This window comes from Mirounga angustirostris, unplaced genomic scaffold (assembly GCF_029215605.1).
Source record: "Mirounga angustirostris isolate CCGP_5_RB_7025 unplaced genomic scaffold, mMirAng1.0.hap1 SCAF_4, whole genome shotgun sequence".
In the NCBI taxonomy this organism is placed as follows: domain Eukaryota; kingdom Metazoa; phylum Chordata; class Mammalia; order Carnivora; family Phocidae; genus Mirounga; species Mirounga angustirostris.
Genome location: NW_026991712.1, coordinates 36,913,208 through 36,931,937, shown reverse-complemented (window position 1 = coordinate 36,931,937; position 18,730 = coordinate 36,913,208). Strand labels below are relative to the sequence as shown.

The 18,730-nt window shown below is 38.2% G+C and overlaps 1 protein-coding gene across 10 annotated transcripts in view; it reads left to right on the top strand.

The window, feature by feature from the left end:
* The window catches only part of VPS13B (vacuolar protein sorting 13 homolog B), a 768,399-nt gene that overhangs the window by 590,307 nt on the left and 159,362 nt on the right, over window positions 1–18,730 (top strand). For 8 of the 10 annotated variants that reach the window (XM_064588058.1, XM_064588057.1, XM_064588054.1 and 5 more), the window contains one exon: window positions 10,929–11,324. The exons of 1 other annotated variant lie outside the window; for it this stretch is intronic. In XM_064588058.1, coding sequence (XP_064444128.1) covers window positions 10,929–11,324 — 396 coding nt within the window. The remainder of the gene's footprint in view (window positions 1–10,928; window positions 11,325–18,730) is intronic. One more of the 10 variants, XM_064588055.1, reaches the window with a different exon arrangement.

Sequence of the window (18,730 nt, the reverse complement as noted above, 5' to 3'; positions counted from 1 at the left end):
TAACATTTATGCTTCTGAAGTTCTTAAAGTTTAAAATCACACTGACATTCTTGGGACAAACTGTATGAGAGAGGGAGATCCAAGGTACTACTTCAGAATGTCTTTTTCCTAAAATTTGTTGAGTCCTGATCAATTGTTATGTATAAACTAGTGACCTCACAGAGATTCATGAATTTTAAAGATAGACAAGACAGGCAACTGTAATTAATTATGTACTTGCCATCTCCATTTTCAAGCCATTAGACTTGTATGGAATATGTATTATGGGCTGTCCTCAGTGTTGCTTTGGGAAATGGATCTTTCTGATTTCAGACTATTCAAAGCAGTTATATTTGATAAAATAAGGTCAGTGTGACTCAAATAGATTCATAGTTGAAATTCACCAATATGATTAGATTTTAGTACACATTTCCTTTTTAGAATTATCAGCATTTCAACTCTACTGACAAAAAGAAACCTTCTTTTAAAATGTATTTTGTAATACAAGCCAGGTCCTATGAAAGAATATATTCTCTCTTGTGAATTAACCTATTTTAGATAGCACCAAACTGACCTGTGCTTTTGAGTTTTACCAGCTTAACTGACTCTAGGCTAGCTGTTAAAGCCTCTAACTTTAATATGCCTCATTCAGTGTTAGTAAGATCAGGAAGTGTCCTGTGGCTTCCCTAACATTTAGGAATAGCATTCCATCTTTTTCACCTTCTACAGAAGGGCCATAACAGCGTTCTACTACCTTGTTGGAGGGGCCATGGAGAGTGGAAAGCAAACCTCAAAAACTAACCTACTACACATTTGGTTAACACATGACCTAAAGTGGGCTTCCCCTACATATAAGAGCCATGGACATATTCAAGCTGTTGGCCTTTTGAGGAACACATGTGAGACTAAAAACTAATGAAGTGGAAGGAAAACACTATTCTGGGGGTGCCTGGGTGGCTCAGTCATTAAGCGTCTGTCTTCAGCTCAGGTCATGATCCCAGGGTCCTGGGATCAAGCCCCGCATTGGACTCCCTGCTCAGCGGGGAGTCTGCTTCTCCCTCTCCCACTCCCCTGCTTGTGTTCCCTCTCTCGCTGTGTCTCTCTCTGTCAAATAAATAAATAAGATCTTTAAAAACAATTTAAAAAACTACTCTATCATGCATATGACAAAGTCACATTGTTTTTTATTTTTTAAATTAATATGCAATGAAATCCTTTTTTGGTGTACAGTTCTGTGAATTTTAATTCATATATAGATATACTAACTACTACCACAATCAAAATATTGAACAGATCTATTATCCAAAAAAACCTCTCATGGTTTTTCTTCGTAATCATACCCTCCCTGAAGCTCTAAACTGATGATAGCTACTGCTGTCCATCACTTTAAGGGGTTTTGTTTATTTTGCCTTTTTGAGAATGTCATACAGATGGAATCCCATAGCATGTAACCTTTTCAGACTGGCTTCTTTCGTTTACATCCTGCCTTTGAGACTCACCCAAGGTGTTGCATGCATCAGCAGTATATTCCTTTTTATTGCTGAGTAGTATTCCATTATGTGGATGTACCATAGTTTAACAGTTCATCCATTGAAGGCCATCTAAATTGTTCTCCAGTTTTGTGATTATGAATAGACCTACATTAAACATTTGTGTATAAGTTGTATTAACCTAAGTTTTCATTCCTTTATGATAAATGCCTAGGTGTGGGATTGGTGAGTTATATAAATCATATATGAAACTGCTAAAATGTTTTCTGGAGTGGATGTATCATTTGGCGTTCCCACCAGCAATGCCTGAGAATCCCACTAGCTCCAGCTTCTCTACAGCACTTTATATTGTCTGTATTTTTTAGTTTAGTCATTCTAATAGATGTCTCATTGTCATTTTAATTTATACTTTTCTAATGACTAATGATGTTGGACATCTTTGTATGTGCTTATATGCCATGAATATATCCTCTTTGGTGAAGTGTCTATTCAGGTCTTTTGCCCATTGTAAAATTAGGCTGTTCCTTATTACCGAATTTTGAAAGATCTTTATTCTGGCTGCAGATCTTTTGTCAGATAAGCAGTTTGCTAATATTTTCTCCCAGTACATAGCTTGTTCTTTTCATTCTCTTAATACTACTTTTTACAGAGCAAAAGTTTTTAGTTATGAAGTCCAATTTATAAATTTTTTTAATTGAATCTTGGTTTTTTGGTACTATGTAGAAGAACCCTGCCTAACTCCAGGACTTGAAGATTTTCTCCTCTGTTTATATCTAAAGTGTTGTAATTTTACATTTTGCATTTAGATCCATGATCTCTGATCCATTTTCAGTTAATTTTATGTAAGGTATAAAGTTGGATTCAGGCACTTTTTCTTTTCTTTCTTTCTTTTTTTTTTTTTTTTAGCATGTGAATGTCCAACACCATTTGTTAGTAAAACTATCTTTTCTTCATTGAATTGCCTTTGCACCTTTTCCAAAAATCATTTGACAGTTTTTGTTTCGATTATACTTCTGTACTCTCTGTTTTGTTCCACTGACATATGTGTGTATCCCTTCTCCAAGACTATACTGTCTTTTTTTTTTAATTTTTTTATTGTTATGTTTATCCCCATACATTACATCATTAGTTTTAGATGTAGTGTTCCATGATTCATTGTTTGTGTATAACACCCAGTGCTACATGCAGAACATGCCCTCCTCAATACGCATCACCAGGCTAACCCATCCTCCCACCCCCCTCCCCTCTAGAACCCTCAGTTTGTTTTACAGAGTCCATCGTCTCTCATGGTTCGCCTACCCCTCCGATTTCCCCCCTTCATTCTTCCCCTCCTGCTATCTTCTTCTTTTTTTCTTTTTTTTCCTTAACATATATTGCATTATTTGTTTCAGAGGTACAGATCTGAGATTCAACAGTCTTGCACAATTCACAGAGCTTACCAGAGCACATACCCTCCCCAGTGTCTATCACCCAGTCACCCCATCCCTCCCACCCCATCCCCCACTCCAGCAACCCTCAGTTTGTTTCCTGAGATTAAGAATTCCTCATATCAGTGAGATCATATGATACATGTCTTTCTCTGTTTGACTTACTTCGCTCAGCATAACACCCTCCAGTTCCATCCATGTCATTGCAAATGGCAAGATCTCATTCCTTTTGATGGCTGCATAATATTCCATTGTATATATATACCACATCTTCTTTATCCATTCATCTGTCGATGGACATCTTGGCTCTTTCCACAGTTTGGCTATTGTGGACATTGCTGCTATAAACATCGGGGTGCACGTACCCTTTCGGATCCCTACTTTTGTATCTTTGGGGTAAATACCCAGTAGTGCAATTGCTGGATCATAGGGTAGCTCTATTTTCAACTTTTTGAGGAACCTCCATACTGTTTTCCAGAGTGGCTGCACCAGCTTGCATTCCCACCAACAGTGTAGGAGGGTTCCCCTTTCTCCGCATCCCCGCCAACATCTGTCATTTCCTGACTTGTTAATTTTAGCGATTCTGAGTGGTGTGAGGTGGCAACACTATACTGTCTTGATCGTGGTAGCTTCATGCTAAGCTTTAAAATCTTGTAAGTCCTCCAGTGTTACTCTTCTTTTTCAAAAGTCTTTTGGGTATTCTAGTTACTTTGTTCTCCTGTACAAATTTTATAACCAGCTTTTCTATATCTGAATAAATACTGCTGGGATATTGATTGGAATTGTTTCAAATCTATAGATCAGTTGGGAGAAGATTGACAACTTTACTAAGTTGAGTCTCCCAGTCCATGAGTATATGTAAAGTATGTGTCTCCATTTACTTAGATCTTTTTTGATATTTCATTAGAATTTTGTAGTGTTCAGCGTACATACCCGTATGTATTTTATTAGAGTTATTCCTAAGTGTTTATTTTATTTAGAGCTATTATAAATGTAATTTTTTAAAAAAAATTTTTATTCCACCTGCACACTGTGGTTTGTAGAAATGGAATTGGTTTTTGTGTGGTGATCTTGTATTCTAAAATCTTGCCAAATTTCACTTATAAATTCTAGGAGTTTTTCTATATATTCCATGGAGTTTCTACATGAGCAATCATGTTATCTGTGAATAGACATTTTTTCACTTCCAATCTTTATGCCTTTTATTTCTTTTTCTTGCCTTATGGCACTGGGTAGGATGTTTAATATTATGTTGAGTATGAGTAGTAAGAATGCATATCCTTGCCTTGTTTTTGATCCTAGGGGAAAAGCATTTGATCCTTCATGATTAAGTATGGTGTTAGCTATAAGTTTTCATCTATGAACTTCAACAGGTTAAGGAAGCTCCCCTCTATTGATAGTTTCTTAAGAGTTCTTACCATAAATGGTAAGAACTTACCATAAATGGTAAAAACTTTTTCTGCATCAATTACTATGATCTTTTTGTTTTTTAAACTGTTAACATCATTACTTTGATTGATTTTCTAATATTGAGCCAACCTTGTACTCCTGTCATAAACCCCTGTTGGTCATGGTATATTATTAGTTTTATATGTTGCTGGTTTGATTTCTAGCTTTTTTTGAGGATTTTTATGTCTCTGTTCTTAAGGTCTGTAGTTTTACTGTCTTTATCTGGTTTTGGTATCCATAATGATGGTTTCATAAAATGGACTGAGTAGTATTCTCTTCTATTTTCTGTGGCACAAGGAAATGAAGAAATGAAGGAAATGAGGGATTTTCATAGTCCCTGTTGTGAGCACTAGGAGTTCTCCCCCCACTTGCTGAAGCCAGAAATAGAGGGTTTCTCCTAGTACTCCCTCTGTCCACACCTCATGCCACCTTCTGTTTTGGACTGTGTTTAGCACAGGCTGTGGGATACAGAAGGAAAAATGGCAAACTCACCTCCATTTTGGTAGTATTTTGCACTCTTGACATCTTCCCCAGTCTTCTGTTACCTTTCCTTTTCAGTGTCCTCAAATAGCTATTCTGTATAGGTTTTATAATTGCATTCTCTCTAGCTTCTGGATATGCATAGAGTGGGAGGGACAGGATTCTATCTTCCCTAGAATCCTTAAATAATTTTTTTTTTAAGAGAGCATATGCATGAGCCAGGGAAGGGGAGGGAGGGAGAGAGAGAATCCTAAGAGGCTCCATGGCCAGCCCAGAGGCTAACGTGGGGCTCCATCTCATGACCCTGAGATCATGACCTGAGCAGAAATTAAGAGTCAGACGCTTAACTGACTGAGCTACCCAGGCGCCCCTGGAATCCTTAAATAATTTTTTTTAAAAAAGGAAACTGGCAACCAGCAAAGAGCAAGGTATATTAGATGTTTTTGCTTTAGGAAAAAAGGTTAAAAAAAAAAAAAAAAAAGCTGGCAAACATTCCTAAGCCTTGAAACTTCATTTATACTCACATTAGAAACTCGGAATGTCGTGTGAGTAAATATGCATGTGGAATTCATGTTCGTTTTCTATTGATGCATAACAGATTCAGCACAAATGTAGTGGCTTGCAGCAACACGAAATTATTATCTCACAGTCCTGTAGGTCAGAAGTCCAGGTGGGTTCAGCTGGATTCTCTGCTTAGAACCTCACAAGGCCAAAATCAAGGTGTCAGTTGGGCTGGGCTCTAATCTGGAGGCTCCAGAGAAGAAACTTGTTCTAGTTATCTGCATAATCCAGTTCCTTGTGGTTGTGGGATCAAGGTCCCTAATTCCTTATTATCTGTTGGCTAACCCCTCAGTTCTAGAACCACTCATTCCTTCTCATATGACCCCCATATGAGCACTACTGGCATATAATAGAGCCCCTCTCAGGCTTCAGATCTCTCTGACTTCCCTTTCTGCCTCCTTCATATGCCTTTTAAAGGGTTTATATATTTAGGCCTATCAAATAATTTCTGTATCTTAAATTCAACTGCCCTAGGCTTTTTATCGCAATTATAAAATCCCTTCACAGCACAGCAGTACCTAAAGTAGTGTTTGATTTAATAACTAAGGGAGAGAAATCTTGGGCAGGGGAGTCATCTTTAGAATTCTGCAGAACCAGATTAGAATGTTTTGAGATGCTCCAGCATGAAGTGACCAAACATGTACTTTGTGCTGAGTTGGAGGCCCAGTGCTGCATATTAATGATGAAAAATATGCACTCAAGGAACTTCTTGATTGGTGGGAGATATAATCTCACAAAATGATACTTGTGCAAGGGCAGCTTTGTGCAGAAAATGTTGAGCAGTATCCTGAACATTAGGCATTGGGCGAAGAAAGGATATAGTAGGCAAAGGAGCAACATGAGCAAAGGCCTAGTGGTATGACTTAGCAGGAGTTGGGGGGAGCAGGCTCTATAAACTCTGTGATATTTCTGAACCTCATTGTGTGAGGCAGGCAATGGCTGCAGATAAAGAAAGGCAGGGCCCTTTTTTCCATTCTAAGGAGCTTGGTCTTCTATACCATAGGTAAAGAAGAGCCATGAAAGAGTTTAAATAGGAGTGAGCCAATCAGGATTGCATTTGAAGCAAATCATTTGGAAATTACTCTGGAGACTGGATTAACGGGAATTGGTCTAGGCAGGGAAATCACTCAGGAGGTTTTATAATAGCTGAACAATATCAGAGCCATGGAGGAAAAAAATGGGGAATGGCTGGAATGCTGGAGAGAAGGAGATTGGATTCAAGCAATATTTTGGAAGTAGAATTGACAGAACTTAATCTTTGAGTGGATTTGGACCAGGACAAGAACATGAAATGGGTCAAAAAGTCAGATTTCTGATTGGAGCCACTTGGTAGATTATAGAGCCATTAACTGAGACAGGGAATATCGCATGTCCAAGAGGAGTAAATGGGTTGTTTTAGATAAAATGATTCGATGAGCCTATGAGAGTTCAATAGAAAGGAAAAATTCATTCGTTTTTTCCTTCAGCACATCATTAGATACCCCCTTGGTACTCACAGTGGAGCAGACCGTAGTTGAGGCACTCAGAATGTTAAGATGTAGGACAGCCCTTACTGGCCAGGAGCTCACAGTTCACTGGACGTGACAGATACATAAGAAGGTAACTCTAAAAATCATATAAATAGGTGCCTGATGAGGCACTATGCAAAGGGTATTCTGGAAGCAATGGATGAGCAGCATCTTCCTTGACACAGGGTCAAGAAAGATTTCCTGGAGGAAGTGACTCAAGGACTAAGTCTCAAAGGATGAGTTAGGCAAATAACCAGAGGTATAAACAGTTTTTTTTCTGTGTCACTGTGACCACAATGATACCTGAGATAGGATCCATATCAAGGTAGTAAGTCAAGCAACACTTGGTAGATATGGTAGGTAGATATATATATATATATATATATATATATATATATATATATATATATATACACACACATACCATTCCACGGGTGCTTTGACAGTTACGGTTAGGGGAAGTGGACCCCTTATGTTCAGCAGTTGGCTTAGGTGGGTATTTGGGCAACTTCCTTAATGGATCACTAAATTGTTTCTATGGCTACAGAAGGAACACTTCAGACCCTTAGTTTAAGTCTGCATGTTATAAATCCAGACAAAAGCAAATAGTTTCTGGCCACAACATTTGAGTCTTCTATCTTTATAGCTTTTGTTTTGGTTTCCTGTTGTTCCTTTCATCTGTTAAGATTGTCCTCTTTTTTTCATTGTGGTAAAGGTAGTATTGTTTTCTGTGAGGCGACGGAATTTGGAAGGCCACATGAAAGGGTAGGTAGGCAGAGCAAATAAATATATGGGTCATTTGAACCATCCAATTTTCCTAGAGTATTTTGCCCACCAGCCTCTGTCAGTACTCCAGAATCTATAAATCAAAAGTAATGCCTTCCAACAAGTGGTGCTGGTATAACCAGATACTCCCCTAAAAAAGAAGAAAGTTGGGCCCCTACCTCACATAGTACTCAAAAGTTAATACAACAACGATAGACCTAGGGCACCTGGGTGGCTCAGTTGGTTAAAAGCATCTGCCTTCACCTCAGATAATGATCCCAGGGCCCTGGGATCGAGTCCTGCATCGGCTCCCTGCTCAGCGGGGAGTCTGCTTCTCCCTCCACCTGCCGCTCCCCCTGCTTGTGTGCTTGTTCTCTCTCTCTCTCTGTCTCTCTCTCTCTCTCTCTCTCTCTCTCTCTCGTGCGTGCACAAAAATAAATAATACAACCTTTAAAAAAATAATAATAATCACAAACCTAAATGTATGAGGTAAAACTATAAAACTTAGAAAACATAAGTGTCAATCTTTGTGACCTTGGGTTAGCAATGGTTTCTTAATATGACCCTAAAAGCACAAGCAAAATAATAAATAAATTGGACTTCACAAAAATTAAAGTCTGTTGTGCTACAGATGATACCATCAAAAAACTGAAAAGACAATCCACAGAATGGGAGGAAATATTTGCAAATCCTGTATTTGATAGGGCCTTGTATCCAGAATATATAAAGAACTCCTATAATTCAATAATAAAAAGATTAGGGGCGCCTGGGTGGCTCAGTTGGTTAAGCGACTGCCTTCGGCTCAGGTCATGATCCTGGAGTCCCAGGATCGAGTCCCGCATCGGGCTCCCTGCTGTCAGCAGGGAGTCTGCTTCTCCCTCTGACCCTCACCCCTCATGCTCTCTCTCTCTATCTCATTCTCTCTCTCAAATAAATAAATAAAAATAAATAAATAAATAAATAAAATAATAATAATAATAATAAAAAGATTAACCAATTTTAAAATGAGCAAAGGATGTGAGTAAACATTTCTCCAAGAATATATACATATAACCAATAAGCACATGAAAAAGCATTCAACATCACTCGCCATTAGGGAAATACAAATCAAAATCACAAGGAGTACCACTTCATACCCACCAAGGTGTGACTGTAATCAAATATGACCCAGCAGTCCCACTCCTAGGTAGATACCAAGAGAATTGAAAACATGATCACATAAAAATTTGCACATGAATGTTCATAGTAGCATTATTTATAATAGCCAAAGAATAGAAATACCTCAAATGTCCATTAACTGTTAGTGGATGAACAAAATATGGTATATCCATATGAGGGAGTATTATTCAGCCACAAAAAGGAATAAAGTATCGGGACGCCTGGGTGGCTCAGTTGGTTAAGCATCTGCCTTCAGCTCAGGTCATGATCCCAGGGTCCTGGGATCGAGTCCCGCGTCGGGCTCCCTGCTCTGCGGGGAGCCTGCTTCTCCCTCTGCCTCTGCCTCCCTCTATCTCTCATGAATAAATAAATAAAATCTTTTAAAAAAAAAAAGGAATAAAGTATTAATGATACATGTTTCAATAGGAATGAACCTTAAAACTTTTGCTGTGCTAACTGAAAGAAACCAGACACATAAGGCAAGATATTATGTAATTCTGTTTATATGAAATGTCCAGAATAGGCAAATCTATAGAGACAGAAATTAAAATAGTAGTTGCCTGAGGCTAGAGGTAGGGAATGGGTGGGGAGGGACTGCTAAGTGGTCTGGGATTATTTGGGGTGTGGTGATGAAAATGTTCTGGAAATAGAGGCAAAAATTGCACAGTCTTGTGAGTTTACTAAAAACCATTGAATTGTTCACTTTAAGTAAGTAAATTGTATGGTGGGTGAGTTAACCTATCAATAGGAAGTTAAAAAAATAATTCCTTTAAGTTAGGGTGTTTTTTCTGTTTAAAAAAATATGGGGAGCAGGGAGCATTTTGGTATCGCAAAGGGTGACTCAGATGTCTGATCCTTTCTGACACAACTAGCTAGAAGTAGGACTCTCAGAGTTTTGCTAGGCCCGATTAAAGAAACACATGGGAAGGCACACTTAAAAAGGGTGGCACCAGGGCACCTGGGTGGCTCAGTGGTTAAGCATCTGCCTTCGGCTCGGGTCATGATCCTGGGGTCCTGAGATCGAGCCCCGCATCCGGCTCCCTCCTCGGCGGGAAGCCTGCTTCTCCCTCTCCCACTCCCCCTGCTTGTGTTCCCTCTCTCACTGTGTCTCTCTCTGTCAAATAAATAAATAAAATCTTTAAAAAGGGTGGCACCCCGAGGGAACGTGGGTGGCCAGGAGAAAACTGTAAGGTTCTCCTCCTTATGAAGAAAGGTATAGACACTAACTTTATCTGCTTAATAACCTTGCCACTGGCTTCATCTGGGATTGTGTCTTGTAGTATATACTCAGTCTCCAGTGAAAAGAACACTTGTTAGGTTCAGTTATGCTCAAACATAGGCGAGACACAGTGTGCCAAGCACTGGATATAAAGATGTATGACATGCTGTGCCTTCACAACGCTTATAGTCTTGGGTCTTACTGATAATGAAAACAGAAGTAAGAAGGCAAAAACAGAAAATTAAAGCTGGTCAGTTTTAATGTCAGGTGCTGAGTAGCAAATAAGGACAACATCTGGTATATGGTACATGTAAAATGGACTGGGGGTTTTAAGAGATCTCCGTGTACATATGTTACATTGGATGGGGTGTTTAAATGTTTTCGAATGCGAAATGTAGGGCACAAAGGGGAAACAAACCTTCTCTGCATATATTTGATAGAGAATGGAGTAGGGCAGGCTACTTCAGTTAGTCAGTTGGACAGATATTTATTGACACCAGTATTTGTGTCAAACATTGTGCTAGATACTAGGGGAAGTCCTTTTACCTGGAAGAAAGAATGCCAGTTCCAGTAACAAACTAAAAGAGCTGCTTAAGTTTGTCTCAGAGTGGGAGGGCTGAAATAGATGTCCATGCATGGCCTTCACTCTGTCAGAACAGTCACATGGATTGAGACAGGAAGGTAGGCACGTAAGTAGTCCAGGGAAAGTGTTCCTTCAAGTAACTACATGGAAAGATCAGTTAGGTGATGAGTAAAAGAATTGTAACACCTGGCATCCTAATGAGTCCACCGTACAAGTGTAGGGAGACTTAAATAGGAGCTCGACAGGGAAGTAAGGGCTTATATTCCATGACAGAGCTTCAGTACTTTTCTTATCTTTTCAACTCTATAGCAGACATCAACTTGGACATATCAAAGCCTTTGAAAGCAAACCTGAGTTTTACCAAGTTGGATCAGATAAACAATTTATTAAAGAAGATAAGAAGTGCACACAGCAAAGAGACTTCAGCCCCATCGGATACCACGCTGAATAAGGATGAGTTTCCAGCCTCAAAATGTTACCGTGGAAAGTTGTCGAAACCTAAGGTTCACGGTGATGGAGCACAGAAGATTCCATTTCAAGAAAACATGTGGAGAACTGTTTCTTGCTTTCAAAAAATTTCTGTCCATACTACTCAGATTGTGGTCTCCATGGAAACTGTCCCCCATCCTAGTAAACCGTGCCTATTAGCATCTTTATCAACCCTCAGTGGAAGCCTTAATGTCAAAGCAGCACAAAAAGTACCTGGTAAGTCACAAAAAGGGGGAGAGGGAGATAATAATATGATTTGTTTGCCTCTGAAAATGCATAATTTTGAAGATTCATGTTATGTAGAGGTTAAAAGTTATAAGGACCATTACAGATGGGGACATTTCTGATTTGTGACCTTATTTTAAGAGGTAATTTTATAACAAATCCTTTGAACCTAAATATTTTAACACCCTAAATGAAACTGTTGGTATCCATCTCTTCGGGCATGTTCCTACAAATGTCTGTAAAATCACCCACTTCTAAATTCCTTTTTACCTAAAATAGCGTAGTGGAACCGTGGAGTATCAAGTTTTGTGAACCCTTAGTGCAGTGCTTCTCGAAGCGTGGTCTCAGAACCAACAGCATCAGCATCACCTAGGAACTGGTTAGAAATGCCAGGGTTCAGACCCTCCCCCCGACCTACTGAATCAACAACTCTGGGCATGGAGCCCAGAAATCTGTGTTCCAAAAGCTCTACAGATGATTCTGATGCACTGTATTAAGTCACTGGTAACAATTTATTTAAAAAGAGAGAAATTGTTCAGGTGGCAAGTATGCTACACAAAGTGTAGCAAAAACCAAGGTTCAACTTGGCAAGGACAGTGCCACTGACCGAGCCAGCAGTACCTGGCAGACGAAAGCTACGCTTCAGGACCTAGCCTCGCAAAGGGTGGTGAGGACCCTGCAAACTGGATGGCATTGATGGGTGGAGAGGTGAGAAATTAACCGGCAATGACGTCCACATTTTTCTTTTATTACCATGACTGAAGTGTTGATGTGCTTTTTCACATTGGAAAAGAGTAGGCAGAAGGAATGGGAAGAGGGGAAGAGAAAAGGCAAGGTACAGGTGGGAAGTAACAGTTTTCAAGCACAGAACCTGCTACTGTAGGAGTTCAGGGCACAGTGCCAGAAATTATACTTTGAGAAGTAAAAGTAGCAAAACGGAAACATTTTTTTCCACTTTAATTTGCAGGAAAGAATTGGGGCTAGAGGGATAGTGTAGGGGATAAAGTAAATCCTGAAACTCTATGCAACTTAGTTGTTTACTAAAAAGTAGGTAAGTAGCAGCTGGAGACTCCCTGGAACTTAGTTCCACATAGTCACTTTGGGCACAGTAGTTTAAGAGATAAAGGAAAAGTTTTATGGTTGAGAAGTATGAGTTTTAGGCCAAAAAGTAGATGATTTATTTCTTTCTCACCAGAAATATTTGTGACCAAGCCAGCTAAAAGCACTGTATTTTTTTTATTGTCTTAAAAGTTCGAAATGAAAAATGTAAGGTCCGTGGGACATGAAAGACTGTGAAGCACTGGAGGCTACAGTGTCTGATTTATCCACAAATAGATTGCAACCCAGACGACACTGGCCGGTTCCCACGCCTTTCCAGTCGTACCTTCATCACAGCAGGGAAAGGTTAGGACGCAAACAGAGGGAAAGAATTTAAATGGACTGTCCTCAATTCCAGGTCCTTTTCTGTCTTGTTTTATTCGTTTGCTACTCATATTTTACCCACTTTTAATAGTATCTGTCCTCAGTAAACATCTCTATAATGTCGTTAAAATCCTCTCACTGAGCTCCACAAGATAGTGGACTCATTCTGCTTTTGTAACTTGTTTTTTTTTTTTTCCCCTTCATACTGGAAAAACTACATACCCCTATCTCTTTTACAGTTATGCCCTTCAATCTAGCTAAACACAGAAATAGAAACTATAGCTCCTACAAAGACATTCTTTATACAAGTCTAATGTGTAGCGTCCAACAAACGTTCTCAAGTAGTTACTTGTGTCAACAAATCAAATCAAATTGAAGTTAGCTATTTAATAGGAACAATTTTATTATGAGAACATATAACGAATGCCAAATCTGTTCTCTACGTTTCTCCTTCATGCAACAGCATGCTCAGTTTAAGAAGATAACGTTAGCAAAATAATCACTAATTATAATCAAATAAAATAAGATTGTGTTAAGTTCTAGTTATTGCTGATGGCTGATTTCTGGGAAATTATAATTGAGAGATTATTACATATTTTTCAAAAAGTAATGTATAGCTGAGCAAAACTTTTTAAAAGCCAAATATCATTTTTTTAAGCTTTGAACATTAATTGCATTATATAGTTGAATATCTTAAAAAGTCATGCTTTGCAACCTGGATGAAATACACTCAAATATACATGCAAGGTATATTTTTGATGAGTGGCAAAAAGTATCCCTCACCACCCCCCACCCAAAAAAACCCTCCTACCAGTAGTTATATTTCTTTTCTTATTATGCAAGTGACATCGTTCTGCATTGAACTAAACTTTTTTATAGTATATCTTTGAGCTCAACAGAGTTAATGTCAGATTTTTATAGTTTGAATCTAATACAGAAATACCTAACTGTGTCTTTGATTTTACAGTTTATATAACTATTGTGACCATCTGCAGCAGCTGCACTTTTCAAATTATTTGCTGAACCAAATTGAGCACAGTGACAAAAGTAGTCATCTCAGATGTACTATTAAACAGAGAGAAAAAGGAGCATTGCCTCGGTACAGTATGGCCATCTGCTGTACAGATGTTATTGTATAGAATGACTTAAGATAAAATAATTGTAGAAAATTTTCATTAAAACCTCAACAATTTGCACTTGTTTATGCAAATCTGCATAACTCCCCAATGAGACAACACACTTGGGGTTTCTTTGGTTCTCACTCACTTTCTCTTTGATCCTTTTTGATGTGCTGACTTTAATAAACACAGTCAAAAACACTGCAAAAACATCATGGAAAAAACTACAAAGGAACAATTATAGCAGCAGAAACTACTCTAATCCCTAACTTACGCAAGCTATTTTTAGTGAAATTTTTTTTTTAACACTCTTTATGTGACAATGTTATATAAACAGGGTAAAACAGTCCTTTCCAGATGAGTTTTAATTTAGGAGCTGAAATAGATTTGTAATGCCAGAGGAATCTTATGTTCTAAGTAAAATTTAGAGAAACACAATGGGGAATGTGTCGTAGGCATGTTTCCTCACTTCTGAAAGGTACAAAAAATATTTGAGTTCGTCTAAGGATTGTATTTTTTATCGTCTAAACTGTCATAAGCTTATGGGAAGAGTATGGGGAAAAGGAATAATAAAAGCATGAAAGGGGAACGTTAATCTTCTTCCCAAGACATTGACAATACACTTAAATCTAGGACATTTTCCTATTCGTTTACTGGTTTTTGCAACAAAATATGTACAAATTATTCACTGAAACGTTCTCATCATTTGAAACAAAATGAAATGGTTAAGTATTTTCAATTTAAAAAAGAAAAGAAATCCGCAAGTTCTTCTTAGCCTTCTGTACTATCCTGTGACCTAAACTATGAGAGTTTCAAGGGACTTGATTTTTTTCCTACTTCTACTCTGCAGATGCTAATGTAACAGTGACTTACAATAACCTAACTCGTATTTCTGCTAGAATACTTATGTTCTCCCATATGTCTTTGGTAAAATGGCTCTGAAGTTCTGATTTTAGTAGACGTAATGCTTAGATTTTTTTCAGTTGGCATACAGTACTGAAAAAAAAAATAACAAAATGAATCTCATTTAGAGATTCTATCTTATTTTCTGAAACATTTTAAGGCTGATAGTATTTCTTTTGCTCTCTATTAAATCCATCCCATTCTATAGTGTGTTCTTTTTAAAAACGCCCTTCCCCCCACCTACACACATAATACAATCTTTTTTTTGTCGTTTGAAGTATGTCGTTTTGGAGAAACCCTAAGTATGTAGCTATAAATTGTGAACGCAGTGTAGCATTTTCCATAGGCAGGGTGGGGAGTGAGCTGTAGACTTTAGCTCCCCTTGTCAGAGTAAATTATGGCTCTATTAGGGCGGCACTCCTTAAATTTTGGCAAATGAGGGTACACGATTCAGGCTGTGAAATGGCCATTCTTTAGGCTGCCTCACTCTTGCTCAGGGACACTTAGATTAGCAGGCTCCATGTAGATAAGGAGAAGGGAAATGGGATATGAACAAGTTCAGTGGCACAAAGGGTTGGGAGAAGAGCCTAAGTGAGGCCATCTTGGTTCACATTTTAGTCAGAATTTGGGGAAAAGTTGCAAGGATCCTCTATCCATAGGCACTTAGGGGACTTGTCTTCCGTGGCAGAAAACAGTGAGTTGAACTCCTTCTGGTCAAAGAGCTGTCGTTTAAATAACTTTCACTACCCCGGCCTCTGTCATCCAGATGCACTTATCTGTGTGTATAAACAAAAATAGAGAGAAAGATGGCATAGCCACGTTATTTTTCACATAGAGGAATGCCTCTTCTCGTGTTCACCGAATTCAAGACCCATGAAATGTAAAGTTCCTTTTCATGTACTGAAAAGTGAAACCTGGTCATTAATTGATCCAAAGTGGAGCTCCAGCTTTTCATTCCACAGTTAACTGGATCTCCTGAGGAAAATCTCTTAAGGCGTTGTCATAGCTGTTGGACGCGGCAGAAATGCAAGTAAGCCTAAGGGGAAATAAAACATTAAATTAGATATGACTACCTAAAATAATATGTCGCAATAGCCAGCCATTTACAACACCCCAAAGACTTTCATTACTTGTAGAAAGAAACAGCTTCTCTTTCCAGTGTCTGAACAATAGGAAATGAATTCTTTGACAGTTAAAGCCAGAGGACAAACTTAACTTTCAAGCTGCCACCGAGGATTGAAATGGAAGAGCAGCTTGTAGACCGCTATACAAATCACTAACAAACCTTAATGAACTTTGGGTGTGGGCCTCAGGGTCCTGTCATTTTTGACACTATGTCCCAAGTAGCTTAAACCCAACACTCAAGGAAAGGTGGAGACCTCACTGGGTCTGTAACATCTGGGATTTTATTTGTCATTTTGGCATACCCCGCAAGCGCAAAAGAAAGAGTAAAAGGGGATTATCTTGACAATGAAATGAGTTACTGAATCTTGTGATAATGAAAAGCAGAAGAATTCTAATGCCTTTCTATAGTCCCTGAGGTAGAGGTGCGTTTATAGTTTTGCAGAAGTAAAATGGAGGCAGGCAGAACAGATGGCCTAGAGTCCGTGAAACCTGACACCCCTCACCTCACAACTGAGTACCACTATTAATCCTGGTCAGATTCCCTCTTATTACTTTATAACAAGGTTCAAAGTTGCTACTGATGAACTGGCGTGTCCCTCTTGTTTTACTCCTAAATTATCTATAGATTACGGATTCTTTTCAACTGTAATATTTTTCTGTATATACTGATGGACTGTTGAGACATTCAAAAGAAGTAGAATACAAAGTTCTAAAAATTAAATGGGAAATAAGGAGAAAAAAGTAAAATTCTCATTACTTTTTTTCAAAATAATGTTTTGTATTATTTCTCTACTATTGTGGGAAATAAAAACCATAAATGTATAAGATGCTCTCTTGGGGAGTAATTCTTTTGTCCTCTTGTCAGAAATCGCATGCAGTGGAGAAGAAATCCCACCATGCAAATTTTACTCTCCTTGTTGTAATTGTTACATACAATAATATATAATTAGCTGGAATTTTGGATAATAATAGGCAACATTAATACTATTATCTTAGATCTTTCTTCACACCCTTAGAAAGAGAGGTAACAGATTAAGAATGTTTGATGTTTAAAAAAAAACAAAACAAAACACTGGGAGATAAATGCTGTTCAGACACGTTTACACGGTTACTTACTCTTTTGTTTAACCAAATTATATTAATACAGTCTTCTCCATCTTTCATTTGGGATACTTAAATTTTTCTGTTTTAAAAGCTTTGTGCATTTCTAAAAAATGTCTGTTATGTGATTATTATTCTTCACATACATTTTTTGTTTTAGTGCTAGGTGGTTACTATAGCTGCTTTGGATTCCAATGGGAAACCTTTAAAATACATAGGATAGTTACTTTAGAAATGAAGAAGATAACCGCTGGGTTGAATTTCTAATGTGTTAAAAATCATCTAATAAGCAACCAACTTCGGATGTCGAGCACTGTCATGTGCTCTGGTGTAGTGAACATCGTGTACCTGCCCAGCCTTTCGTAGAGGGAGATGAGCTCATCTCCGAGAGATAACCATCTCTGACTTTTTCTTCTGATTCATCATCGACCTGAACTCCATTTGAACCTTGTTAGACAAAAAACAAGCAGAATTCCTGGCCCAAACTATAAAATATAATTAAGCCCTTTTGAAATGATGTGTAAAAGAACATTGCTGTACCCCCACTTATAACCACTACCACCACCACAACCAATAAAGTTAAATCAAGCACTGCCTGTAATGGATTAAAATAATAAATGTTCCTGGATTTCAGTGTTTGAAGTACTTGAAGAAAACAGGCTCCCAGCAGCCCGGGTAGCTGAATGCAGGAGAGACATTTATTAATGACGAGTTCAAGGATTTGGCCTGTTTAAGATCATTACTTTCTGTTTACCGTGTGTTACACATCTTTTATATTTTTTACACAGCCCACATGTGTCCACATGCAATAATGAAAGCTTTTTTTCTAACAAAAGAATTGTTAATTGTGTAAATATGGTTCTCTTGGGGAATGTGAAGTCTTCAGAGGACTCGCTCCCTTCTAATGAGAAATCCAGTACAATTATACTCTTCCAAGTATATCCACCTTCAATCTTGTCTCTAGCTACATTGGTCTGTTTCTTCCTATTGTTTTTAGTTACCAAATTCTAAACTTAATCTAGACTACTAGAAAACTGTTGGCCTTAGGTTAGATATTTTAGAATTGTGTCCCATTGCAGTGGACTTTGTGTATCTTAAGTACTATAGAAAAAAAAAAATGCTTTTTATTTCTTCTCCTAGTTTTAACAAAGATATGATAAAGAACGATTTCTCTAGTTTTAGATACATTTGGGAAGGGGGAAGGGCAACTGATAAAAATTTCCCACATATACCGATTTAAAACAATGTTCCATGGGCAGGAGAAAAAAGGGCCTTTGAGACAACAAAAATGCTATCAGTTGACGTAAAGATATCTCACTGCAAAGTGCTGTTAGAGAAGGAAGTTTCCAGTCCTAGTAATTAAGTACTGGAGATGTCAGTAGCTTCTCCTCTGCATCTTAATGGTAGCACCTTATAGGTTAGTATTAGGTGAAATGGACAAGAATTGTTGTAGCCCCTCCGTGCTGGGACTGTGGAAAAAGAGAAGATTAGGAGTAAATCTCTCTCCCCTGCTCTACTGAATTTGTGACGGCATTTAGTTTTGCCTGTGGTCACAGCAAATTGCCCTCTCATCCACATAAGCCATGAGTAGGCTATTTGCTAGGAAAATTTCTGGCAAAGCAACGTCATCAGTGATGAGTGACTGAGAACATATCTTAGATGTTCTATTACTCTCTGGCTGGGCCTCTGGACCTGTAGGCTGTGTTGGCATAACATACCGAGGCCATG